The following is a 27,548-nucleotide window of genomic DNA, read 5'->3' as shown; positions in this document are numbered from 1 at the left end:
GTTTTAGCCGGTGGTCCTTTCAAACAACCATCCGCTCCAATGCAAAGTTCAAACTAAGTAAAGTGAGATGAACGATCGCCCCCCTGAAGCCCCTGGCAGATCGATAGCTATAAGTGATGTGGGACAGCCGTGCACACTGCAGAAAAGCTGAGAACGTAAAGATAACTCCACCCTAAGCAGGAAGCGACCGGCTTGCCTCACAGCTGTTCTCTCGCGGTTAGATGAGCCCGCCCAACAACAAGGACAAGCAAAAACACAAAAAGAGGACTTAAATTGTAGGTCTCTGGAGACGGATCGTAGGCCACGGCGCCATCTTTAATTGTACTTCGCAACAGCGAGGTCATGGGGTTTCCAGAAACAAAATGCAGAAGAAACAATCTGAGCGAAACCAGGTTTGCCTCTAGTCGGATAACCATATTCACTGTCAGAAATATATTTTAAAACACTATAAAATTTTCTGATATTCGTTCAAAGACAACAATATTTAGAGTGTTATGGAAAATTGTGTTTTACGCGAACTGTCCCTACTCTGTTTGTTCTTGTAGGTATCCGTAGCTGTACGTTTTCAACAATCCGAGCAGGTTCTAAGCCGCACTGTTTAAGATGGCCGCTGCTTTCACATGTAATGGGCAGCCGCTGTTCGCTCTTCTATGTCGCTGGCTCTAGTGGATGAGCCTTTGTGTTTGCGGAAAGCCCTGTTTCTGCCAATAGAGAGATTGTAACGGCCGGCCCGCGGTTCTGCCTCTAGCGACCCCAAGCGGCAGCGCTGCTTGACAGCAGCCCGAGAGAAAGAGGAATGGCGCTGAGTGAGGCCGGGCAGTGAGAGGCCCCAGCATTGAGCGCAGCCCGCGCCGGCAGTATGGTGAACACCCGGCGCTCCGCCAGCGGCAGCACCCCTGCCCCCGCCGCAGAGCCCGTACGCTTTATCTCCTCTAGGACTCGCTCCGCCAAGGGTTCCCGCAGCGAGGCCGCTGCAGAGCAGGTCAGCCGGGGATAGGGGTTCTGCCGGGATAGGAGTAGTGGGAGGGACGCGGCTGGACTCCGCACACACAAGTTCTAGGTTGTCATCTGTGTGTGTACACACTGCCCCGTGCAGCCAGAGGGAGGCGGGTCAGCGCCAACTCTGGCAGTGTCTGGGATTGCACCTTGCCAACACTGGACCCTGACCCACCGGTAACCATTCTTTGAAGCCCCCACCAGCAGCAAAGTCTTGCATTTTAAAAAATTCCCGCACACCCAGAGAGGAGGCTTAATCCATAATAAACCCTCCTACAGAAGGGGCTCAATGCTGAAATATCTGACTACAACAGAACTGCACCATAATAGACCCAGTAAAGCACACCCCATAATAAATACCCCTCGCCCAAGACAAGGGGCCAAACATTTAGCAATCCCTCTCTAACCAAGAGCCATAATCTCTAAAACACCCCATCCCAAGCAAGTCTCATTGTCATTAACGAGGCACCCCAAAATAAACTTTCATCCAACTTCTTTCCTTATAACTTTTAGCTCAGCCTCATATTTTTGTGCTCCTTCCACTTAGAATTTTTTTTTTATCTTCCCATCCAAGCTAAAAACCTCCTTGGATTGAAGGGATCACCCTCATAGCAGAACTCCAAACAGTGACTTCTGTGGGATCCACATAAACCATATACAACTTGCTCAATGCTTCTCAGAGACTGAAAAAGTTTAGAGTTGTGATTACAGCAACATTTCCAACCAAGCACAAATGTAGTCTTCTTATAGAAGGTAAACCAAATAAAACTTTAGCCTTAAGCACGCGTTTACAGTAACCAGCTTCTACTTCTCCAAAGACAAACACAGTCCTAACTCAGTCATGGCATAGTAGGAATGCCAGCCACAAAGTCTTTGCAGGCTTTTCACAATAAGCACTTCAAGTGCGTGTGTGTGTGTGTGTGTGTGTATATATATATATATATACACACACATACATACATCACCTAATCTCCTGTACGCCCTTTCATTTGTATGCTCGCGTATTTATGTACTGTTTTCTGTAACTCAAACCACTTGTGTTTCAGTGCATTATACAATGCATGTGGTACTAGAGTGAGAGATGTGTTGACTGTAATTAAAAGACAAATGAAGGTTATAAATGATGTGCAGATGGGGATGACTATGAGTGAGGCGTACATTTTCATAATATGTACAAAAATTCAGAGATCATGGAAGATAAGGGAATTAGTTAGCATTGGTAGATGAGCTAAGATTTACATCAAACAGTGGGGTATCTTACAAGGAGTGCAAACGCAGTAGTTATTGGAAGTATGAACAGCTACGATTAAAAATAGTGTTATAAGTACTGTTTCACAAAGAACTGGTAGGTTACACTTGGAGCGAAGTAATGAATAATATATATACAGTTTACAGTTGCAAGTCACGTTAAGAAAGGTAGCAATATAAAGAGAGCACAAAGAGTACATTAAACTATAATGCCAAAAAGAGAGTGTAGATCTGGCTTTGAATGGTGTACAGTTAGATCCTGAGGGATGAGCGTCATACCCGAATACAAGGACCGATAATAGGGTGAGTAGGGTAGTTGTGAACTTTGTTTACAGGTATAGACAAATATCATCTCTCGAGGAGAAATAGGACAGGAGATTGATGCGATCAACAGCAACATGTAAATTACAGAAAACACACCAGCATAGGTAAATATAGGCTATAACGGCGAGATAAAACTTAATGGATTGAGCAAGTAATGTTCATGAAGTGCTTGCAGCGCTGGCATCAGAAGGGAAAACTACAAAACGAAGTTATAAAAGATTGCCCCATGAACATGTGTTTTATGAGAGATTTTTAATTTGGAAAAGGTGGGTGTTTTCTTTCCTTCACACTCTGGCAACAACAAAACCTGGGGACAATGGTCTTTCTCTAATTCAGATGATTTGAGGGAGGCATGGAAGGCATGCATTTGAACAAATGTTAAAGTAAGTGCTTGGAATTTGTTGGGGCCGTATACTGTGAACCAGACAGTTTGGCCTCTGAAGGCCGTGTAGGAGTGGATAATCTGGGGCTATATGAAATATTTTCGTAAGAAGAAAAATGAAATGGTGAGCGAGAATAGTTGGAGGGAGGCAAAAGTGGCAGTTGAGGCACAAAATTCTCCTGCATTTGTCAGAGTGAACCATGTTGTTCTTTGCTGAAAGCAAACATAATGAGATTTCTAAGGGGAAAAAGTCTCATTGTATCCGAGGAAACTCTGTGTAGAGGGAAGAGAAAAATAATGGGTGCGAATGAAGCAGCCAAGTGAAAGGCAAACACTTGGGGGCATGGGGTGGCGTGCTTTGATACATAATTTATTACTGAGAGTTCATTGGTGACTGTCACAGTCTATTTTAAATAGCCAACAAGAGGGAGAGCTCAAAATCAGCAAATCATCTTCTGAGGGATCCCCTCTCCTTTGAAGTCTGTTCTAGTGGTGATCATGCTTCTGTGATCACAGCTTTCAAAGGCCCTTGGCTGCTAAGGTGATTCCCCAACAAGCACTCCTTTTTGTGTATTTTGTTTATCCCACTTTAGATTTCTCTGGTTCATCCATTTAGCCAGAGCACCGTACTGGAAACTGAGTATCCTCTGTAGTATCCATCAGTGACACTGTGTCAGTAGACTCCAGACAAACCCTCGAGAGGTTTGCTGCTCATGCACCAATCAGTCTTGATTAGGACTGGTATCCCGTATGCTAGTCAACTTAGTGCCATCCACCCGGTCAGGTTCCAGAAAGCCTTGGCTGTTGTTGATTTGAATACTGACTCTGCCTGGTATGCTGGCCATCCTCAGAACAACTTAGGGTAACTATCATCCAAACTGAACAGTAGCCTAGAAACAACAGTGTTGGTTATATTTGGACAGTTAGCCGGCTGTGACCTTGAGTCCCACAACTGTAACACATCCTTTCCTTATTGGATCTGGGATGCCTCTTGGCAACCTCCACCATTCCCCATCCATGTCACCTCTCAGAAAGGATTCATTCCTTTCTGGAGTCACTTGGGAACCACAGTAGTTACTCTCGGAAGTTTCAACTTTTTGCTTAGTACCTTTGTCACCACACCCTTTGTTTAGCTGACTGCCCTGTCCCTTCTGTGCAGTCCAAGCTGAAAACTTGGCCTTTTGTGCAAGATTAATGTCCATCTAGTTCCATGTGTCCGACCTGTGCTACGTGCCGGGCACTCTTTGGGGTAGCTGTGTGCACTTTTAGTCAGTTCATCATCATCAGTTTATTACCTGCTTGTCAGCATGTACTGCAAGTTCCTTGGTGCCAGCGTTCTGTAAATGAGTCCAATATTGATCAATCTTTAATGGGGGAAAAGGCCCCAAACTTGCATAACTACCTTACAGCTAACATATTTCGTTGTCAAATGTATGCTTAGCTGGTTACTTTTGTTGTGGTTATTGATGGTATCTTCCTCCACAGGTTTGTAGCCCAATGCACCTGCATGTGGCACAGGTTTATCGTTTAAAGGCGTTATTTTTTATTTTTAACTTGGACTTTCAACATCCTGCAACAGCAAATATCAAGATTGTGGCAAGTGTCAGCTGGAACAGAAATAATGTATCCCAGAATGGCACAGAACTTTTCAAACCTACTAGTATTCTCAGTGTACTGTTTGCCCAAGTACTAGAAACAGCATATTTCCGAGTCCAACCCCCAACCTTCGGGTGTACCTCATAAGTTAGCCTCGTCAGTCCTCCCCAGTGACAACAACTTTTTATTCCCCAACTTGTGCGCAGGCCCGAGGCTACAGCACAGTCATTCATGCTCACTTACCAGTACTGGCAATGATTTCTCTGGGGCGGCAAATGTTTATGAATGTGTCATCTGCATACATGGACACATTATTTGTGGTTGAGCCTCTTGTGATCGGCATTTCTGACTTCAATCTGCATCTCAGTGCTTTCACAGCCAGTGTTAACAGGGGAGAAAGTGAGAAGCCTTGTCTCGTACCTTTCGGATCTTCCAGCTCTCTGATATCCCCTCACCTGTCCGCAACCTGGCTATCAGGCATGTGTATAAATGGTTATTTCCAGGCAAGAAAGTCAGGCAGATAGTATCACCATATGGTTTTAAAGGATTTCTTAATGTTTAGCTCCAATAGTGCTTAATATGGCTCTGCTGATGTCAGGAAGGGAAGAATATGTGTGTCATCCCAGAGATGCTGTTGTGGGGTAAAAACCCACATTGTATGTATGCCAAAATTTATAAAGCGCATTCCTACACAATAGAGCGGCGAAGCGCTAAGAGGAGAGAGCGTAAAAAAGAAGACGCAATGAAGGGCACTACCCAGAGAAAGAAAGAATTATAAAATAGACAGAAGAGAAGGAGCAGAGAAAAAGGAAAAACCGAACACAGGTCATAAACTACAGGGAAAGATTTTAACGAGGGAAGATCCAAGTTTTTACCAATTTCTAGCATTGGGCATGATGCACCAAGGCTTGTGCCTTTCTGATCAACCTGTTTGCCAGCACTCGGCTCAAAATGTAGATTTCACTATTGGTCCTGATGAGCGTGTGATGTAGTCATATGGTTACCCATATCTGACTTACTCAGACCCTATTCTATTTTGAGTTGTTGATCAACAGTAATTTACCATTCTGCATCTCCATGAAGGCTTCCAAGAGCATATCTAGCAATTTGGTAAAGAGTAACAGGGAAACCATCACTTTCTGGTGCTTTGCCCCTTACGTATACTCTTTATTGCTGCCACTAAATCTTCTTCAGTTAATGGGCCTTCTGGACTGGATAATGGAACATCATAAGAAAATGATTGTTTTCATGCATTTTCACATGCTGTTGTTAAATGTACCCCTTGACCAATATGTGTGCGAAGTGTGCCACTTATCCCTACTTGCAGGACTACCATGTCGCAGTTGTCTCTCTTACACCAAGTACCTTTTATGTGAGGTCGCCTCTTGAGGAGCTAAGCTAATAACCTCCCTCTTTCCTTCATTTTGTTTTGTGGAGTTTGTCAGTAACTAATGTGACTAAATGTGTCTAATACATCCCAAGTATCACCCAATTATTTCTATGTCTCTGCCCACTCGTGTCAGCTATCAAACCACATTCTTTCATACCATATACAGTCTAGTTGAATCTGTGGGCACAGTGATGCTCAACAGTAAGGATTTAAAAAAGGAGAGCCGGCAGGCAATCTCCTCACTGAGACCCATGTGAAAAGGGCTGTAACTCCCTACCATTAAAACGTGTGGCACTAATCGTTACTGGGATAAAATTGGCTGTTTAATGGTATGATAGTCATTCTTGTTAAGATGAGTGCTGCTCTCGGTGGTTCCTTTTCGCCCAACAGAGTCTAGCACTCGATTGATGAGTAACTTACAAAGTCATATTCTTTAGACTGGACACTTTTGCAACAGTTCATTGCCCAAGAAAACACACGGTGTTTGTTAAAAGGAGAAACTAAGGAGCAGATTGTCACAAGGATGCTACACAAGGAACGTTTGACCCTACAAGGTGTTTGATGGGTGGCTGGAAGGGTTTATCAACTGAGGCGACATCTGAGGTCATCACCTTGCTCATTATTAGCTGTTAAAAGATAGCCTGAAATTTGTGTTGCTTGCTTTGTGGCATAGCTAAGAATTGTTGATAGTTCTGCCTGAAGCAATTTAATGGCAAAAGTTGTATTTGTGTTTTATGTATATTTTCTTTTCTTTTTAATTGTTGGATAGTCATATCGGTACATCTGAAATGAGATAAACTTTACATTGCTTAAATGAAATGGGTATAATTTAGTTATAACCTGCATTGCATGAAAACATCCGACGCTATGATCCCTCAAACATCAGGCAAGGACAAATGAGCATGGGCGCACTGACTTCTGGTAAAATGTCAACGATGTTGCTCTACCAGAGCAGAGAAGTGTTTTAGTGTTGGTTGGCATCTTTTTGCCAACAAGAGCTGCTTTTGTACCATTTGTGGATGAGAGAAAGTATGTTAAACATGTTCTAATGGGCTTGTGAATTGGGGACTGCTTGAGCAGGTGACGTTTATTAAGAATGTGTGCTAAATAGTTTTAATTAATGCTCTATACTAAAATAATCTACATTGTATTATATTGGTTAATGCACTATATTCTTATACGTCCTAGTTATTTGACTTGAGTAATGCGATGCTGTGCACAAGCATGTTTTAATACATTAAAGATTATAGTCAGATTGAGTCATTGCATCTCTTACTAAATGTAGACAAATGATTAGTTGATTGTTGGTTAATGTTAATCAGAATATTTAATTCATTGAAAGGTTGGAGAGCATCAACATGAGAGCAGTAGAAATTTGTCATTTGAACTTGCAGAAGGCAAATCCTCCCCACATGCTTTAGAAAACCAGCATTATAATTGCATTTATGTGGTGCTTACGATACATGACGAGGTATTGAAGCATTTTACACCAGGAAGCATGCTGCTCTGGAACTATAGGTTATAGACAATTAATATTGTTTTTTGTGGTTATTGGGGTTAGTGCTGTGTGCACAAGCAAACAATCCCATGCATTCATTCCAGTTTCTTTATGATAGTAAACAGTCTTTAAAATTCTCGCGAAGCTCAAAAACTTTTATCCATGAGCATAATCGGCACATCTCTTCTCTTTCAAATACTCGTGAAATACTTTTGAGACTGATTCTTCCTTTTACTTCAACATTAAGTCGAAGATCATCTCTGTCAAATCTAGTATGTGCACAGTGTGGCTGATCTGAAGGATTGCCGACCTTGTGTGTGTACACAAAGTACAGTGTACCAAAATAGGGCTCTATGTAGACCATAACTACTTCGGTGACCCCCAAGGGTGCTACCTGCATGTCATATAACAGTGTTCCAAGTCCTGTAGACCACATCTACCCAATGAAACGTTTGTGCTGACAAGTGATCAGTGGGAGCCTACAATTCATGAATAGGCTCAGTGAGTCTTCTCTCCCCTACCTCTTTTCCCCAAAAGAGGCTACTTATTTTAGGACATATCATTGGTCAATAAATATTTTTGGCCCTTTGGATTCTTAACTCAAAGGTCACACTCAAAGGCATCACTCTTCCAGCTCCATCCTCTACAGTTAGAACCTTAATTGCTTCCTAGACTTCCAAGCACCATATTTGGAAGTCATACCCTGTTTTCTTTATAGGACCTCAATAAGTTATTTCCTTTATTCTCCATTGTCTACCCTTATTGAAAGCATGTAGCATTGTCATTCACGTTCTTCAACTCAGGCAGTCTACCCTCTAGACCTGTGACAGGCTTTACACATCCAGTCAGTGGAACCTTTCAACAGCTTTAGAAATGTTTCCTCTCGCTCTAGACTGTTTACCTTCCCTAATGAGCCATTCTTTAGTAGTTGAGGCATTGCTTGGAGGCTTCAGCAATGACTGGTTGTAGTTTGATAGGCATCTTTAGTTTAGGGATTGTAGGAACATTGGGCCATATGTACGAACACATTCTCCCATTGACACAGAATGGGAAAAACCCTTTGATACATCTGGCCCGTTGATCTTATAGGTAGATGTTTTGCTCACTGCTTTGAATTGGTATGTACACACATTTAGCACATTTAAACATGCATAAGGGTTATTGGCCATTAAATAATAATTCTCCACATCCTAACCACGTTCTTATGAATGTGTTCCCATCACTAGGCTGAGTAGTTGTCTTCCATTAAAGGCTATTTCCTTAAAAACTTTGTACATGTTCATGTTTCACAACACTTCATGTTAACGTTTTACATATGTTATTTTTGTACATTGCTTTTACAAGGTGACTACTTAACATGGATTTCTCCCATGGCTATTAATCTAACCTCACAAATAGTGTTAGTTTCTGCTCGCTTTCAGCAGCGTTCTTTAGCAAGGCTGCCAGAATCCGAAACTTGAAGGGTTGTTTTTCAACGATCAGATCAAGTTGTATTCTTTTTTGAGTATGCTGCTTTACAGCAGTTATTGTCTTGAGGAGATTTGTGTAATCAGATTAACATCATTTAACTCTGTAAAGAAGCATTAACCGTATGGTGTTATTCTTTAAGGGTTCTTTGCCATTCTTCTAAAGAAACATTTCCAAACCAATATATTCATTTCTAGTTTTTTTTTTTTTTTTTTTTTTGTGGCATGACATCTCTTTAAGTAATGATAGGCTTCGAAAAAAAAAATCAAAAAATAGGAATTGTAAAACAGAAATATGGTTAGTTTGGATATCGACATGCATTCTGAGTTTGTTCTTTGGACTGCCTTGACTAGGTGCTAATTAAGAAGTGTGTTTGATCTATAAGCTGCAAACCCATTGCCTGCCAAGCAGATCCTTTGTCCAGATTTGGGATATCTGTGTATTTGCTAGCATTTCCATTTCCTCCAATTAACTGTATTGTTATTTTAAGGTTAGTGGAGCAGTTTTTATCGTGTCTGCATTCATTTTTTTTCTTAACCTTATCTCTATTTTCAGAGGTTTTTTTTCTGATTCTGATCTTTACAAAAACTGCAATTAAGAATTGCTTAACCACCTGAAAGTAAAGTAGTTTTCTACTGGTGTACTTCACAATGAACAATACTACATGTCCCCTCAGAAACACTAATTTTGCATCATAAGAACCCCTTACCTCAAACAGATTGATTCTTTCTTTTGTAATAATTATGGTGATACTTTTATTGTCAAATGTATTTGTTATTATAAAATATTTTTCTGTTACAAAGCGCCCTCTCAAAAGACGGGTAAACACATGTTTATCTTTGAGCTAGTCAGATCTTCCCAATATGTTCCGGGATGAACATCTTAAATTGTGAGTGAGTTTCACCTTCAGAGCTAAGTATTAGTTGTGTGTATCTCAACAACATTAAGATTAAATAAACCCACTGGCTATTTTAGAAAACAAATTTAATCTGTCTCTGTTTCTAGAGCAGTGCTTCCCAAACTTTTTAGACTCATGATGCACTTTTTAGAATGACAAAATTTCACGACCCATCTAACTTTTAATAGACACGAGGCAGGCGTATTTTTTTTAATGTAACTAATGCATTGTGTGGCAGCACACTGTCACTTACGGGCACCACGTTTTCATTGAAATGTCCACTAAATTAGCACAGACATACAGTTTTACTGATAAAAAATATATTGAACGCAAATATAATGTATGGACATCAATTGCAGAGAATATTTATAATTCGTACATCACCAAATATAGTCATGATTTTTTTATTTTATTCCATTATGATCTTTGGTTCCATCACACTTCAGAATTACAAAAAAAGTGCTTCGTTTTTGCTTTCTTAACTGCTGAATATATACAGTTCATTTACTGGTATTTATATTCTGTTGTTACAAAAAATTATATCTTACAGCCTTTACTTTCACACTGTGTTCCCTAGCAACATTGTCACAAAATTGACTTTATTTTTTGTTTCTGTTTGTAAATGTGAATCCCCATGTTGAAAACATAGGCAGCAGTTTACCACAAGACATAGCTTGACATTTGGCCACTGTCTCTGAAGTGCAGCAAATGTGACAAGATAAATTGCGACCCACCCACAGTTTGGAAAATGCTGTGCTAGATGTGTTTGGGGTTCTGAAGTAGGCTGAAAGGAGTACTGAATTGTTAAAATCCTTCTTAAGTACTAAGAATTGAAGAATTCTATTGACCAGGACGTGACTTCGGGCTCCTTACCCCTGTAAGTGTGATGGTGATATTTTTCTGTCCTGTTGCATATAACTTTACTCATGAACCAGAAGCCATGATGCCTTGGGTGGTTTGTCTGCTCTTTGTCAGAGACTATGAAACAGCACCATCAAAAGTTTTAAGAATAATCCTGAGTCCAATAAGTTATAAGCATATTTAGTTTATTAGATTTAGAGCAACAAACCCCATACACGTCTTCTCTGTGTTATCCTCTAGCAACTGTCCCATCTCTCTCCGGCGGAGTAGTTCTAGAACTCCAGCCTCTTAACATTGCTAGGATACAACCTCTTGTTAGGATACAACATCTCCCTTTTTCCCAAACCATCGAAAACACATGACGTTACTTTGAAATACACACAATGTTACCCACAACTTGTGTATATATATCTATTACTTAAAAAGACATGCCTACAGATAAACTACATCTTGTTATTATAATCCTTCCACCTGACTAGTCCTGGAACACTTTTCTTGCACCCTTTCAACTTCTGATAGTGGTTTTGCCACGCCATAATGTCCTTCATGATCCGACTCAGTTTCCACTAGTAGTTTTACCTTGTTCTCATTATCCATCCATATTTTCCGTTCCAATTCATTGCACAATGTTACCTTCCTTACATTCCATTTCTTGCCGTCACTCAACCACACACAATTGCCCCAAACTTTTGTTTTAACCTCCTTAGGTTTAGACCACTTGCTGAGATTTTGTTTCTGCACGCCTACCAACACAGTCCTTACCCAATCACCCACCCTGAATATGCAACTGTTCTTAACTTCGATATTGTGTCTCTGAACATACTTTTCTTGATATTTGGCCACCCTACGTACCACCCTTGCTCCAACATTTCCTTATCATGCTTTGTATCCGTGGCTTTATGCATCCAAGCAGCTGTTGCCACTGTACTTGCCTCTCTACCCTTCAATAAAGAAAATGGAGTTACCCCAGTAGCTGTGTGAGGTGTACTGTGGTAATTCCACAACATTTCTTTGACAGCTTCAACCACACTCGTACCATTACCCTCTGCTAACTGTATACATTCTTTTAATACGCAGTTAAATCTCTCCACCAGACCGTTTTCCCTAGGATGATAAACTGCTGTCCTAGGATGTGTAATTCCAGCTCTCCAACTGTTGAATTTCGTCAGCAATGAACTGTGGGTCGTTATCACTGACCAAACATTCAGGGTATCCCTCTCTTGACCATTTCCTCACAGAAACTTATCACACATTCAGCTCTAGTGTACTTTACAAATGCTACCTCAGGCCACTTGGAGAAATAATCCACAAGCACAGTGGCCCATTTTCCTTCTGCGTCTTTGCTACTGAATGGACCACATATGTCAATAGCTAGTTTGTGCCAGGGCTTCTTCGGAAACTGAAGCTACAAAGGTTGTTTCTTCTGATTTATGACTCTTGTCACTGCACATGAATGTGACACACGCCAGCACAGATCTTTCTATATCCTTGTCCATGCTCGGCACCAGAAATCTGCTTGTGCTCTTCTTTTCATGCTAGACGGGCCCCCATGACTTTCATGCAATAGAATGAGCAGTCTAACACGAAGACCTGTAGGGACTATCAACCTTCCATTTCTTCTCAGGATGCCATCTAATTCTGACAATTCTGACCAAATCATTTTATAATCCCCATACTCCGTCTTTACATATTCCGTTGGACTAACAGACTCGGTCAAATGTGCAGAAATCTGCTTCAAAATATTATCCTCCAAAATGAATAGTCTCCATTCCTTTTCAGTTATTGCTACATAACATGAATCACTAACACTCGCTACCAACCATTCCTCACCATTCCCCTCGATGTCCTCACAACCGCTATCTAGCAGCAATCTAGATAGACAATCGGCATTACAATTTTTCTTGCCTGGAACATACTTCAAACTGAATGATACTCTTGTAACCGATATGTCCATTTAGCAATTCTAGGTGTTGCCTGCCCCTCTGGTTGTGAATATATTGATCAATGGTTTGTGATCAGTTCTTATTTCGAATGTGGTCCCCCAAACATAAGTCTTGAAGTGATCCGCACCCCACCAACAAGCCAGCGCTTCTCTCTCATTTACAGAATAGTTTGCCTCTGCCCCTTTGAGACTACGTGATGCAAAGGCAATGATTCTTTCATACCCTTGCCTATTCTTCTGCAACAACACTGCCCCCAGCCCATAAGCACTAGCATCCACCATTACAATAAGAGTCATCCTGTGGATCGAATGGTGACAATGCAGCTGCGTGTACTATGTCAGACTTGATTTTTGCAAACTCTTCTTGACACCTCTGCATCCATTCAAACCGTATCCCTTTTTTCATTAATTCCCTAATACATGTACCTTGTCAGCAAAATTTTGCACAAACCTGGAATAATACTCAGCCAATCCCAAAAATGAACGTAATTGCTCCTTGTTCACAGGAGCCGGTGCAGATTCAATTGCATCCAAATGTTTCACTTTAGGTTTCACACCTTCTGCAGATAACGTATGTCCTAAATAGTCCACTTTAACCCCAAACTTATGTTTATCAATCCCTACAGTTAGACCTGCCTCCTGTAATTTAAACAACACCTTCTCTATTCTGCAGTTGTGATCTTCCTCACTGGCTCCCATACCAAAATATCATCCTGAAACACCAGAACATTCTTTTCTCCTTCCAATATCTTACCCATGAGCCTTTGGAACACCGAGGAGGCTGAAGCCAACCCGAAAGGCATGCGTAAAAACTGAAACACACCCTCCGGTGTTATGAATGAGGTAAGATGCTTTGACTCCGTGTAGTTTTATCTGATGATATGCACTTGATAGTTTGATGGACGAAAAATATTTGGCTTTCTTGACACTTGAAATCATGACATGTATATGAGGTAAGGGATGGCGGGCTTCCCATTTGCTCTGATTGAGATCCCTCCAATCTCCGCGCATGCGCACCTTTCCATTAGGCTTCTGAGCTAAAACTATGGGACTAAGCCAATCAGAGGACTCTATTGGTTCAATCACACCCGCAGCACACAATCGATCCAGTTCCTCTTTAAGTTGCTCTCTCAAAGCTAAAGGAACATCTTTCACTTTGTGAGTTTTAGGCACACTCCCTGACTTCACGATTATACAATGCTCAATTTTCTTTAAGCATCCTAACTCTTTCGCAAATAATTTGGGATATTTTTCTTGCCAATTATCAACCTTTCCTGCTTCAGTCAATAACACCTGTTCAGGGTGATTAGGCTCTAACATTATGCCTAATGCTTTTTGTTCTCGCCATCCCAAAAGTAACTTTCCTTTATCAACCACATATACTTTACCGCCTGTCAGTCTATCTTTATACTTTAATTGACAGTTGACGAAACCCACCATTGGTAATTTTGTCCCACAATAGCCTTCCGGTCCCACATCAGAAGGTAACATTTCGCACTCACCCACATTTTCCTATACCTGTCTATCAACTCAGGTGTAGGGAGAACAAGAATCTGCCCATAAAAGAACTTTGATGCCGTTGATTTCCTTAGTACATTTGGGAGGATGATAGCCATCTTTTACCACCCCCACAACATCTGATACATCAGACATACCATCAGACACCACTAGTACCTCAATTGCGCCTTCTCCAGTTCCATCATCTGAAACTTCGCTATCATTTTCGGTCACTAAATTCACCCTGTGTCTGTTTTACTTTAAACGTTCTGACCTACACATACGAGAAAAGTGTCCCAGGCTTTTGCACTTAAAGCACTTTGCCTTAGATGCTGAATATGTTGCCGCATCAACCATATGCTATGTACTACCACACCTAGAGCATTAACGCTTCTCCTTTGTAACCACACTATTTTGTATGGTAGAATCCCTTTGTCCTTTGTGTATCACATTTACCTTCCCATTGCTAATTCCTTCTTGACTACGATGTATTTTCTATGTGTCTGGCTATATTGATAGTTTTCTACAACGAAGGATCCTTTAACTCTAACAGTTTTTCTTGAATCTCTTCATTACTAGCCCTATTTATGAATTGATTGTGCACAATTTCTTCATGTAGGTCCTTGAATTTACAAGTAACAGCTAACGTTCTTAATGCAGATGTATATTGTTCCACAGATTGACCCGGTAACTGGAACCTTGAAAAGTATTAATGCTTCTCTACCACAATACTGGTTTTCTTGCCATAGTTATCCTCAAGAGCTTTCATGGCATTCGCATACACATCAGATGACACACCTTCAGTTTCTGACACTTCCTCCCCATCCCCTTCATGGTTGTTTGTCACACCATGTGTAACTCCGGGTAAGGTTTTTAAAACCTTTCTACCTTCAGTCCCTGAGCAGTGCTTCAAAAGGGCAAGCTTTCTTGAAGCTTCAGAAGTTATTCCACCCACAGCCTCCAAATAAGTCTCAAAAGACTCACGCCAATCTTCCCAAGCCATCACTAGAGTTCCTGGACTTTGTAAAAGTGTTTGTGGAGCTAAAACTGATGCATCCATGAGGAGATATATTTTAACCCTACACAAAATAGATTTCGAAATATGGCCAAACTTACCCCAGCTACTACTACTACCATCAACATTTATACTCTTTGCACCTACACAAAAAACATTTCAGCCCCCCCCCCCCACACAAAATCAAGTAAACCAACAATGCGGTCCCACACAAAACAAACTAAAATAACAAAGGTAGTCACCATTTTTGCTGCAACTGATTTATGCTTTCAAGTACAGTCCAATCTGCAAAATAGCTTATGCAATGCAGTCCATTGTGTCCTTCTGTCCGACGCTCCTCGATTTCCTTGGTGATCTCCTACCGTCGATACCACTTCCTCTTTGATGCGTGCATAAAAACGTTGTCCTGGAAACCTCCTATGCCAAATAACGTTGACGCAGCAACTTCCTCATGTGTCGCATCGTTAGTGTCACGTTGCGTAGAAACGCTTCGTGCGGCTCCAGTTAGAAAGGTCAGTTCAAACTAACACACATGCACGCTTGTGTTCTTCTCCCTATTTTTTTTTCTTACTTAAACATACACATCAGCGCATGCGGTGCGCACCTTACCGCAATGTACGTAAATAAAACCGTTGCGCTTGCCGACTTCCTCTCTCTTTTTTTTTGGCCAAGTACAGTGTCTTCTCGTAACGCCGCTACTGAACAAAATCACCTACAGACGCCTCTATGCACTTGCAGCCCCAAATAATCCAAAAGGAATAAACTCCTGTAGCACGATCAGCACCGGATACAGTTTGCTCTATCCATATTGATACAATATGATACAGCACCCAAAATGAATCACGTAAATGTACGAAGACGGGTTGGAGGTTAAAAGTTGCTCTCCTGCTATCTTGTGTTCATACCCTTGATGAATATGCATATCCCATCCTCGTCGCCAATTTTAAGAATAATCCTGAGTCCAATAAGTTATAAGCATATTTAGTTTATTAGATTTAGAGCAACAAACCCTGAACACGTCTTCTCTGTGTCATCCTCCAGCAACTGTCCCGTCTCTCTCCGGTGGAGTAGTTCTAGAACTCCAGCCTCATAACATTGCTAGGATACAACAAAAAGAAAGTAACATTCTGAGGTTTTATACCAATTTCTATTTCAGTTCAAATCACTGCTAAAATACTTGTTATAATCTGACATTGAGTTGGCTCAATGACAGATCTATGTAGCAGACAAGCAGTAGATCCCCTAACTGCATGTGGCTGTTTAACTTCGAATATTCTCTAGTCAGATACCTAAACTCTGTGTAGGAAATAGATGTGTGATCTGTTATTGGTTAACCCCTTCGCTGCCAGGCCTTTCCCCCTCCTGTGCGGGCCTTTTTTTGCCTATTTGGGGCAGTTCGCGCTTAGGCCCTCATAACTTTTTGATTCTAGAGGTACCCAGACTTTGTGGGTTCCCCTGAAGGAGGCCAAGAAATTAGCCAAAATACAGTGAAAATTTCGTTTTTAAAAAAAAAAAATTGGAAAAAGTGGCTGCAGAAGAAGGCTTGTGTTTTTTCCCCTGAAAATGGCATCAACAAAGGGTTTGCGGTGCTAAACTCAGCAGCTTCCCAGCTTTCAGGAACAGGCAGACTTGAATCAGAAAACCCAATTTTTCAACACAATCTTGGCATTTTACTGGGACATACCCCATTTTTGCAATTTTTTGTGCTTTCAGCCTCCTTCCAGTCAGTGACAGAAATGGGCATGAAACCAATGCTGGATCCCAGAAACCTAAACATTTCTGAAAAGTAGACAAAATTCTGAATTCAGCAAGGGGTCATTTGTGTAGATCCTACAAGGGTTTCCTACAGAAAATAACAACTGAAAAGAAAAATATTGAAATTGAGGTGAACAAAAACATCAATTTTCTCTACGTTTTACTCTGTAACTTTCCCCTGCAATGTCAGATTATCGAAAGCAATATACCGTTACGTCTGCTGGACTCCTCTGGTTGCGGGGATATATATGGCTTGTAGGTTCATCAAGAACCCGAGGAACCCAGAGCCAATAAATGAGCTGCACCCTGCAGTGCGTTTTCATTCTATACTGGGTATACAGCAATTCATTTGCTGAAATATAAAGAGTAAAAAATAGCTATCAAGAAAACCTTTGTATTTCCAAAAAGGGCACAAGATAAGGTGTTGAGGAGCAGTGGTTATTTGCACATCTCTGAATTCCTGGGTGACCATACTAGCATGTGAATTACAAGGCCTTTCTCAAATAGATGTCTTTTTTTACACACTCTCCTATATTTGGAAGGAAAAAATGTAGAGAAAGACAAGGGGCAATAACACTTGTTTTGCTAATCTATGTTCCCCCCCCAAGTCTCCCGATAAAAATGATACCTCACTTGTGTGGGTAGGCCTAGCGCCCGCGACAGGAAAGGCCCCAAAGCGCAACGTGGACACATCCAATTTTTTGAAAGAAAACAAAGGTGTTTTTTGCAAAGTGCCTACCTGTAGATTTTGGCCTCTAGCTCAGCCGGCACCTAGGGAAACCTACCAAACCTGTGCATTTTTGAAAACTAGAGACCTAGGGGAATCCAACATGGGGTGACTTGTGGGGCTCGGACCAGGTTCTGTTACCCAGAATCCTTTGCAAACCTCAAAATTTGGCTAACAAAACACCCTTTCCTCTCATTTCGGTGGCAGAAAGTTCTGGAATCTGAGAGGAGCCACAAATTTCCTTCCACCCAGCGTTCCCCCCACGTCTCCCGATAAAAATTATACCTCACTTGTGTGGGTGGGCCAGGTGCCTGCAACAGAATAAGGCCCAAAACTTGAAGAGATAGAGGGGATAGCACAGCGAGTTTATAAGGGCATATTCTTTTATACATCTTTAGACGACTCTGCTTTGGGGACCCACATAAGTGAGGTGTCATTTTACTTGGGAGACTGAGGGGAAAACTGGGGAGTAGGAATTTTGTGCTAGAGCGGTGATCCTACTAAGAAAAGTCAGGAAAATATGCTTTTTGTATGCAAATTTTGAGGTTTACAGAGGAGTCTGCGTAAGAAAATGTTGGGGGAGTCACGCAAGCCACACCTCCCTGGACTCCTTGGGGTGTCTAGTTTTAAAAAATGTCTGGGTTTTGTAGGTTTCCCTAGATGAAGGCCGCACCCAGGACCAAAAACATAGGTGGGCCCTCCCCCTCCAAACACAGGTATTTTTGTAAAATATCATTTTGATGTGTGCACATACGTCCGTGATGTGCCAAACACTAAAATTGTGAAAAGAAACACACTTAGGTTATGTGAAGAAGACCCCTCACCCACCAACCAAGTTGGTGGCATGCTTCATCATCGGGGTCCCACTCGAGGCACCTAGCGTGTCACAGGTGTGCTGCACCGCCTGATTACAGCGGAGCAGGTTTTGTCATTTTTACCACACATACTGGTTGGATTTGGCACGAGGGTGAGTGATGGTTCAGTGGATCAAATTTTATTAACAAGAGATTTCCCAAAAATGAAATGCACTGTTAATAACTGAAAGGCAAAAAACGGAACCAATGACTCACAGCTCGTGAGCTGTAAAGCCGCGACAAGGCACCTACCGCTTTACAGTCCATTCACACACCTTTCATACATGACACGCACAAGACCATTCACACCGCCAGCCACGGGCCCAGCACATTACAACACTCACATCGACAGACCGCGCCACTCAAGGGCCCATCACTTACATACGCCCACATGCCTGATACAAGAATCACACCAGCTGATGGGAGTGTGCCACCCCACGCACGCCGCCAGCCAAGTGCCACCCCACGCACGCCGCCAGCCAAGTGCCACCCCACGCACGCCGCCAGCCAAGTGCCACCCCACGCACGCCGCCAGCCAAGCGCCACCCCACGCACACCGCCATCACTTTTTTTTGTTTATAAACAACAAAGAAACCACTAATTATAAAATAAGCACAAAACTACAAACACAAAAGCTCTAACTGAATACATGACGGAGATGCCAACCATGAAATATATGAAAATATAAAACAGACAGCTTACGCTTACGGTATTTCCCAGAAGTTTTTTGGGGTATGGTAACTTCTATAACAGCTGGGCACACACAGCCCAGGCTTTGAAGGCCATTCGGGGCCGTACACCCGGCTCTCCCTCCGGATTAATCTCCAGGCACATACTCTACATTTCTTTGTGGGCAAGTCTTTTTTGGGAGTGGGAGGAATGTGATCTGGAAAGTGCCGATCTTTCAATCTAGCCACATCCTCCACCACTTCTACTGCAGGAACTCTTGCCGGTTCCACCACAATAAGGCTTTCTATCACCGACTCCTGAAATTTAACAAATGTCATCCTTGACTCAGGTGAACAATCCTTGTATACAATAAAGGCATTAAAAGTTGCCAAATGAAATAAATGTAGGGCCAACTTTTTATACCACACATAAGACTTACGAAGAGCAGTGTAAGGTTCCAACCTCTGATCTACTCTATCAACACCACCCATGTGCCTATTGTAGTCCAAAATGCACGCAGGTTTGCGCACTTCCGCAACCTGACCCCAAACAGCCACAGGGGAAGTACTCTCATCCTGGATGGTCGATAGCATGTACACATCCCTCCTGTCTGAAAATGTCATAGCTAGCAGCTCATTATTCCGCAAGGCACTGCACTGTCCCTTCTCAAGTTTTTTACAGACAAGCTCCCTTGGATAGCCTTTCCGGTTAGAACGGATTGTGCCACAAGCAACAGTGTCCACTCTAAACAACTCCTTGAACAACTGCACTCCAGTGTAGAAATTATCTACGTACAAATGGTGACATTTGTTAAACAGCCATCTAGCAAGTTTCCACACAATCTTTTCGCTAACTCCAAAAGTGGCCGGACAACCAGGAGGGTCAATACTGGAATCCCTACCAGTGTAGACCCGGAAATTATACACACATCCTGTACTGCTTTCTGACAGCATATACAATTTAATCCCATATCGTGCCCTCTTACTAGGAATGTACTGCTTAAAAACTAAACGCCCCTTGAAAAGGACCAAAGACTCGTCCACACTTATCTCTTTGCCTGGAACATAGACCTCTGAAAACCGATCCACAAAATGATCAAGGACAGGTCTAATCTTAAAAGGACGGTCACAATCAGGGTGATCTCGTGGCAAGGCTAAAGCATTGTCTACAAAATGCAGCATACGAAGAAGAAGCAAATACCGATTACGTGTCATAGTTGCAGGAAATATAGCGGTTGCCATCAAGGGACTAGTAGACCAATAGGAAGCCAGTGACGGCTTCCTGATCAACCCCATCAAAAAAGTAAAACCTAAAAACCTTTTCATCTCTTCCAGATATGTGGGAACCCACTGAGTAGCTCTAGACTGAGGCTTAAGTCTGGCAGTGTTGTCTTGCAAATATTGCTCTGCATACACATTTGTCTGCTCCACAATCTCTTCCAAAAATAAATCGTCCATAAACAAGTGAAAGAAATGGACAGGCAAAAAGTTTTCCATATTAACTCTACACCCTGGGAGACCAGTAAATGCAGGTAACTGTGGCTGCTCCATGTTTGGGGCAATCCAGGTGTCAGGTCTTCTAATGGGAAACCCTTCAGCCCCAGGCTGCTGCACTCTTGGCACATCAATGTCCTCCTCTAACACAGGCCCTTCATCTGCACTGGGAGTAGCTTCCTCATCAGAAGAATACTCTCGGACAGAAAACTCACTTCCAGAATCTCCTGCTTCCTCCTCTGCCTCAGATGCAGAGTCAGTGTCGTAATCATGGTCTGAAGACCACTCAAAGAGCATGCGAACAACCTGCTGAGCGGTCACTTTGCGGCTAGCCATGATCCTCACTAACAACAAATGAATTGCCAACAACAACTAGCACTAAAATAAGTAATAAACAAAGTGTAGCTTTATCACAAAGAGTTATGTACTACAAAAAACTATACCACTCACTTGCCTGAAAAAGCTACTCACCAAGCAACTACTCTGCACAGACACAGCAATCACCAATGATATCCCACTAAAAAGAAAAAAGCAAATTAGACATATGACAACACAAACATCACTGTGCTCAAATCTAAGGACCAATGTCAAACACACAATACTGCATTTAGTACACCACCTACAAACGTGTCATTCATGCATGTCAACAATACTCCTTTGGAGTAAATTGCTTTCACTTACCTAAAACATGCAACTATGCAAACCGCAGGACAACTACTGCCAAAACCGCAAAGATCCACAGCAAAGGAAGCAAAAGCGTTGAACTAGAAGAAAAAGAAGAAATAAATTGTTATAATCACAAATACAAATACTTCGCCAGTTGACAAACACCCCACCACCAAGAACTTAGAAGTTGTCCCTGGTACCTAAGTGGATCCTGCCCCCCTCGGAGGTAGATGGGCGTTAAAAAATTGGCTTTATGCCTGCAACACCTCTGTGCCCCCTTGCCTAAGGGGTCGCCCCCAAAAGAAACTTTTCTTTACAAAAAAATCCCTGGTGTCTAGTAGATGTCGCCCCCCGTGGGCAAATCGTCTGGAAAAAAAATGCGATCTGCCCCCGGGGGGGGGGGGGGGGGGGGGGGGGTGGTGGCATGGGTGGTGCGGGGGGGGGGGGCGAAACACAAAAAAAAAAAGGACACGGGGGGCGACCTTTGCCCAAGGGGTCGCCCCCAAAATACAGAGACTAAACAAAATCCCTGGTGTCTAGTGGTTTTCGCCCCCGGGGGGGGGGGGGAATACAAAAACAAATTGCCCCCCAGGGGGGCGACCCTTGTCCAAGGGGTCGCCCCTAAAAGAAACATAATCTAAAAAATCCCTGGTGTCAAGTGGAATCTTGTGAAAACAGGCACGTGGGAAAGGAAAAACCCTTTCCTTTCCCCCGTGTCTGTTTCCCCCCCCCCCCCCAAAAAAAACAGAAAGGACTCACCTGTTGGGTCCTTTCCCCACGACGCGCGGGAAGCAGATGGCTTCCAGCGTGCCCGGCAACACTTGATGATGTCGGCGCGCTGATGTCATCGGATTGCCGGGGGTGGGTGGGGTCGGGGGTGGAAGGGGAAGATCTTCCCCTTCCATCCCCGCCTTGGGGGGGAGGGAGGTGCACGGGGGCGCGCTAGCACTCCCCCATGTTCCCTTGTGCCTTGGACGAGGTGACGTCGTCCAAGGCACAGGGGAACTGTAGCCTTGGACGAGGTGACCTCGTCCAAGGCACAGAACCGGTTAATGGATCCACACTTAGTTTAATCAGCATTAGGTTGCAGAAGAAGGAAAAGGTGCCAGTAATGCTAGTTCATTACCATTGGTGTTCTTTCTAAATTCGTAGAAGGTAGAATCTTAATTATAATTAATATGATGGAAGTCTGTTCATGTTTAATTATAACTAATTAGAAACTTGCCAGATTAAGCAATATTCAGTTTTTGTTTGCAGTCAGCCAAATTGCGAACACAGCTACACCTTTGCCTGAAAACGCCGCCAGCCGAGGACACCTTTAAAAGCCGGACATTTTCTCCTAATAGATAACACAGTGAAAACTGCCCATGCCACTATAAGAACTTTGAAAGACTGCACTGACCCTTACTGCCCACCAACTAGGCAGTTCATCTTTTCCCACCCAGTTAGGAAGCACCCGAATGCATTTTTTAAAATGATTATTTTGTATATTAAAACCAAATTCGATAGAAATTGTTTGCATTCACTTCTCATCTTTCAGCTACCATTTTTTAAAATCCCTTTTTCCCCGGGGGAAGGTAGTTTTTTGCTCTTCTGTGACAGAATTGTCACCTCCTACTTTGTTCTTAACTAATGTTCCTTTTACAAGTGTCTAGGCTGCGGCGGCAAGATGTGAAGGAAAGATGACCCACATTTATTGTGTTCCGTCTTTATAACTGTCACTTCATGAGGGACTGCAACATTTGTTAAAGAGGCAGAAGCATGAAGAAGGTCTGTGGCGTAAGAACATAGGTTGCTTGTCAGAAGTATAGTGGTCTTGGGCTAACTACCAAAGGGAGTTTCTCTCTAAAAGACATTGGGGAGAAGGATAAGATGGGCCCGATTATTCACATTTCATGTGATGCTTCGAGTTTGGACTGGAAATACTTAATATGCTGTAGTTAGTTGTTTAACTTTGTTGTTTTATGGTGAAAATTAATAAAAATATTGGTTAAAAAAGATGTTTGAGGCAAAAGATTTGCAAGGGGGTCTTTAGTTTTACTGACTCCAACCCTCTCTAACCAGGCATTTTGTCGTTGATGACAAAAATAATTTAAATGACTATTCATTTTTGTGTCTGCTAGTGTTTCATCACTCGTCTTGAAAACGTTTTCTGGGTGTAGTCTAGTCTGCTGATGGACAAGAGAAATGCATGGCAGGGAGTACTATTTAGCCTGTACCAGGCGTTTGAATGGCTAGCACACCTAGCATATCTACACTTTTGAACCTTTGCATTATGTGCTCAGGGCTCTATTGTTACGCAGTACATCAGGATCCTGCAGTGTGTATTCTAAAGGACATGAGCATCTGTCATTTGGACTCAACTAGAACTGTCTGTGTCATTCTACCATGTGTCATATGGCACACTTAAAGTGAATTCTGCTTGTTACGTACATGTAGATGGCTTTTCTTCTTCAGCCCTCACTGTCTAAGGCTTTATAATTATGCTGTTTACCTCAGTGGGTGTGGTAACCTCATGATGGCTGCACGTGGTTCAGGTCATAGTTTCATGTAGATGTATTGCTGGATGCCTAGCATGATTTTTTAATCGATAAATGTTTTCTTGGCAAATCTCTACAGAAGAGGGAGGAAGGCTTGAAAGGGGATTGTTCATAGTAAGTGGCGTCTTTTTAAAGTTTAAGGGCCCACGTGTACTCTAGGGGCTTCAGAGCCTGCTTTACGCCTGCTCCAAAACATATGTTTGCATGCAGTGTGTCCTCTGACTCCTAATGTCCTTTGTAGTAGCAGTGGGTCCGTACTATCTAAATTAAAGCCAAATTGCTTAAATTGATTTTCAGGCTTGATTCCTCAAATTAATCAACAGTTCTAAACTGAATAGAAACTTAGGGGCTCATTGCAAGTGTGGCGGTCTTACGACCACCACTCTCGCGGCGGTGGTCAGGACCACCACATATGCAGCAGTCTGTCTGCCACATTACAATCCTGGCTGTCTGTCCTCCAGCTCTGCCAGAATCCTGAATCCTGGCAGCCAGGCTGTGGCAGTGATAATCCACGAAGGCAGCACTGCCTGCCGTGCTGCCCTGCGGATTACGACCTTGTTCTCCGCCAGCCTTTTTATGGCGCTAACACTGCCGTGAAATGGCTAGCTGAGAACAGGTGCAGGGGCCCCCTCTGCCCAGCACCATCACAATGTTCACTGCCTGCTTTGTAAGGGTGTTCGTGCACCCTGCTGGCTCGATTACGAGCCAGAGACAATGCTGTAGCCTGTTTCCCGCTATGCCGGTGGGTGGAAACCCATGTTTCTGCCCGCCGGCCTAGTGGGAAACTCATAACAACTCTGGCGGAGAGGTTGCCACTATGGCGGTGGCCAACCTGTTGGGAGTTTGGGGGACGGACTTTCCTGTCTGCCAAACTCATGGGGCCCTTAGTGTACTTATGAATACATCGTACATTGTTTTGTGTTGTATAGTCTTACTATGATTTAAACTTGTGTAATCAATTTAAATCCTCAAATTACTAAACAGTAAAGTCGAGACTAATAAAACTATGTGCATTTTTCTTTTGGTACATGGGTTATACATATGGGAGAGGCTGTGAAAAAGACATCTTTAATCCGCAACTTTGACAAGTTCAGTTCTCGCCAAGCAGCATTCAACCTTGTTGCTAGCAATTCAGCTGTTTTCCTTGGCCTATCCATCTATCCAGAGTGAAAATCCTTGGAAAAGCAGCTCCTCAAAGTTGGTATTAAAGGACCCATCCAGTGTATAGTTATACGTCTTTTAGCTACTATAAGGCCTAAAATTGTATACCTCCTACTATGTTTTTTTTCTTCTTTTAACTTTCTTGGAGTAGCCCCAACAAGCAACTCTTGATAGTACATGGGACATTCCAACCTGTCATATCCCCCTTACGGGTATCCAGAATTGCCCGCCAGAATTCTGATGTGTAACAAATCTGCCTCTGGTGCCTGGCATTTAGAGCACTGTTTTGGTCTAGTAGAGGGTATATGTGGTGAAGGTGTTGTGGCGAGAGGTACATTCTATGTAGAGTATTGTACTGTACTTGTTTACATTTTGCACAGATGGCAGTCTTTTGGACCCCCTCGTGAATCCGGGATCTCTCCGGTGAGGTAGTAGGTTCATCACTATGTTCTTACTAGACCTCCTCGGTTTGCAGTAATTTATGTGGTTTATCAGAGCGGAGCGCTCTGTATAAGTGTGTGATAAGTCAGCACCCCCTCCCCCGCCGGTGCCAACAGGGTGACCATGGTCCATGTAGGCACGGACTCTTCGAGGAATGACAGCCAGAGCTGTTGCGCTGTGGCTGCCAGTTTGACATATTGTAAAAATTGCCCAGTTGCACAAAAAAGTATCTTAGGCCTCTTGTAGGGTAATAAATCGCCCCTCCCGTTTAAGGTCCCATAACATTAAACATCCACCCTCCTCCCATTTCGTGGCCCCCCCACACCCTTTTCTGTGTCATGTGATGGAAGGGGTGAACTGACCAGATGTCTAAGTCAGGTATGTAGGGTGCTCTCTTTAGGACTCTGGTTACTGCTCTTTCCCAAATGCTGCTGGTCAAGACTATAGTATGTGGAGAACTGTCCTAGGCTCACTCCACTTTCTCCATCACGCTCCAGGCTTGGTCTTAACAATTGTATGTAGTCGCCTGGAGTTTGATGCCACTGATTTAATATCTTTTAGATTACTTCCTTTGTGTGTAATATGCAAAGTTATTTGTATGTGTGTATACCTCCTCTACTGCGTGTAATCTAAGGTGACATTGAGATCTGCTTTACACTGTTTAGCAAGGCATATTTAAGCTGAGATGGTCATGCATCAAGTATAACTTAAATCCTGAATCCTAAGTGTTAGGTGTTGGAGAGCGTCTGTCAAAACTTTATCCACCATGTTGGTTAGCAATGAGTAGAATTCTATTAGTCTGCGTTCTTTTTCAATGTGCTTACAGTGTAATGTGGGTCGGGGGTTGGGTAGTGGTGGAGCCGAACTTGGCAAATTGAGCTTGTGCAGCAAATCAGTATATATATATATGTGTTTGTGTTTGTGTGTGTGTGTGTATATAAATATATATAATGTAGTACAGACAACTTACCATTCTCCATAGGTTTCCCATTTGATACATGCCTATGCCGCCAGTCTAATCAATTTGAGTGAACATGTCGTATGGTTACTGAAAAATTCTTATGTCTGTGGGATAGATTTATAGATGCAGGAACTTTGGCAAGACTATTTTTTTTTTTTTATTGCAGTTAGTCCTATAACTTGAGAGTAAAAGGAGTATTTATCCCTTGATCTATATCTCTATTGCCTTGCCATTGTTATGCTGGATCATCCCGTTCATATCTCTGCTTACATGGATCCCCAGGTATTTAGCAGACTCTGCTTGCCATCCAAACAGTTTAACTTTCCTATGGCAGTTGGAAGCGGACATGGTTGCGATTTACTCCAGTTTATGTGCAACCAAGTGAGACCTCTAAATCTCACCATATAACTGATAATTGGGTCTACACTCATACCTGGATCTCAACCATAAAGTAAAATATTGTCAGAGGGAAACTGGAAATTAACCGTGTTAGACGTGGTATCCTTGGCGTGGCTTCCCCCCCCTGACTTTTTGCCTTCAGATCTCCTGTTTTTGCTGACTTCGGTTTTGCTGGCCTTAGAATTCTGCACTTTTCCACTGCTAAACGGTGCTAAAGTGCTTTTGCTCTTTCCCTAAAACATGTTAACATTGGCGTATTTAACTTACTTATACGCCCCTAATAAAGTGCACTACATGTGCCCAGAGGCTGTAAATTAAATGCTGCTAGTGGGCCTGCAGCCCTGATTGTGGCAGCCACGTAAGTAGCCCTTTAAAACATGCCTCAGGCCTGCCATTGCAGAGCCTTTGTGTGCAGTTTTGAACTACCATTCCAACCTTCATTTTTAATAAATATATAGGTCACCCCTAGATTAGGCCCTGGAGAGCCTAGAGGGCAGGTTGGCTATGCATTTAACAAGCAGTTACAATGCAGTAGGTCTCACATTTGCTTGAGTTAGAGCTAATGGCACTGTAAATGTCTCACTGGACTTTTCTTGCCACATAAATTGGTCAACCCTGTTGCATAATTTGGTTCTCTCTGACAATATAATTCCAGTGGCCCGGCATATAACTAAAGCACTTCCATTTACCTTCTTCCTCTATCTGCAGCAATTTTTTTTTATTTTTTACCTTTTAAATTATTATTTTTGGCTCTGCCCCCCCTCCAAG

At 42.6% G+C, this 27,548-nt stretch overlaps 1 protein-coding gene across 5 annotated transcripts in view; it reads left to right on the top strand.

Annotated features, from left to right (window-relative positions):
* The first annotated feature begins 283 nt into the window (after positions 1-283).
* ATAD2B (ATPase family AAA domain containing 2B) overlaps positions 284-27,548 on the top strand; it is a 546,820-nt gene continuing 519,555 nt past the window's right edge. For 3 of the 5 annotated variants that reach the window (XM_069236015.1, XM_069236018.1, XM_069236014.1), the window contains exon 1: positions 731-982. In XM_069236015.1, the coding sequence (XP_069092116.1) occupies positions 860-982 (123 nt within the window). In that variant the 5' untranslated portion in view covers positions 731-859. Of the gene's footprint in view, positions 393-730; positions 983-13,382; positions 13,446-27,548 lie in introns of those variants that run through there. The other 2 variants (XM_069236016.1, XM_069236017.1) reach the window with 2 other exon arrangements.

Source organism: Pleurodeles waltl, chromosome 5 (genome assembly GCF_031143425.1).
Source record: "Pleurodeles waltl isolate 20211129_DDA chromosome 5, aPleWal1.hap1.20221129, whole genome shotgun sequence".
Taxonomy (NCBI): Eukaryota; Metazoa; Chordata; class Amphibia; order Caudata; family Salamandridae; genus Pleurodeles; species Pleurodeles waltl.
Note: the sequence above shows the minus strand (reverse complement) of the source record. Positions and strands in the feature narration are given on the sequence as shown.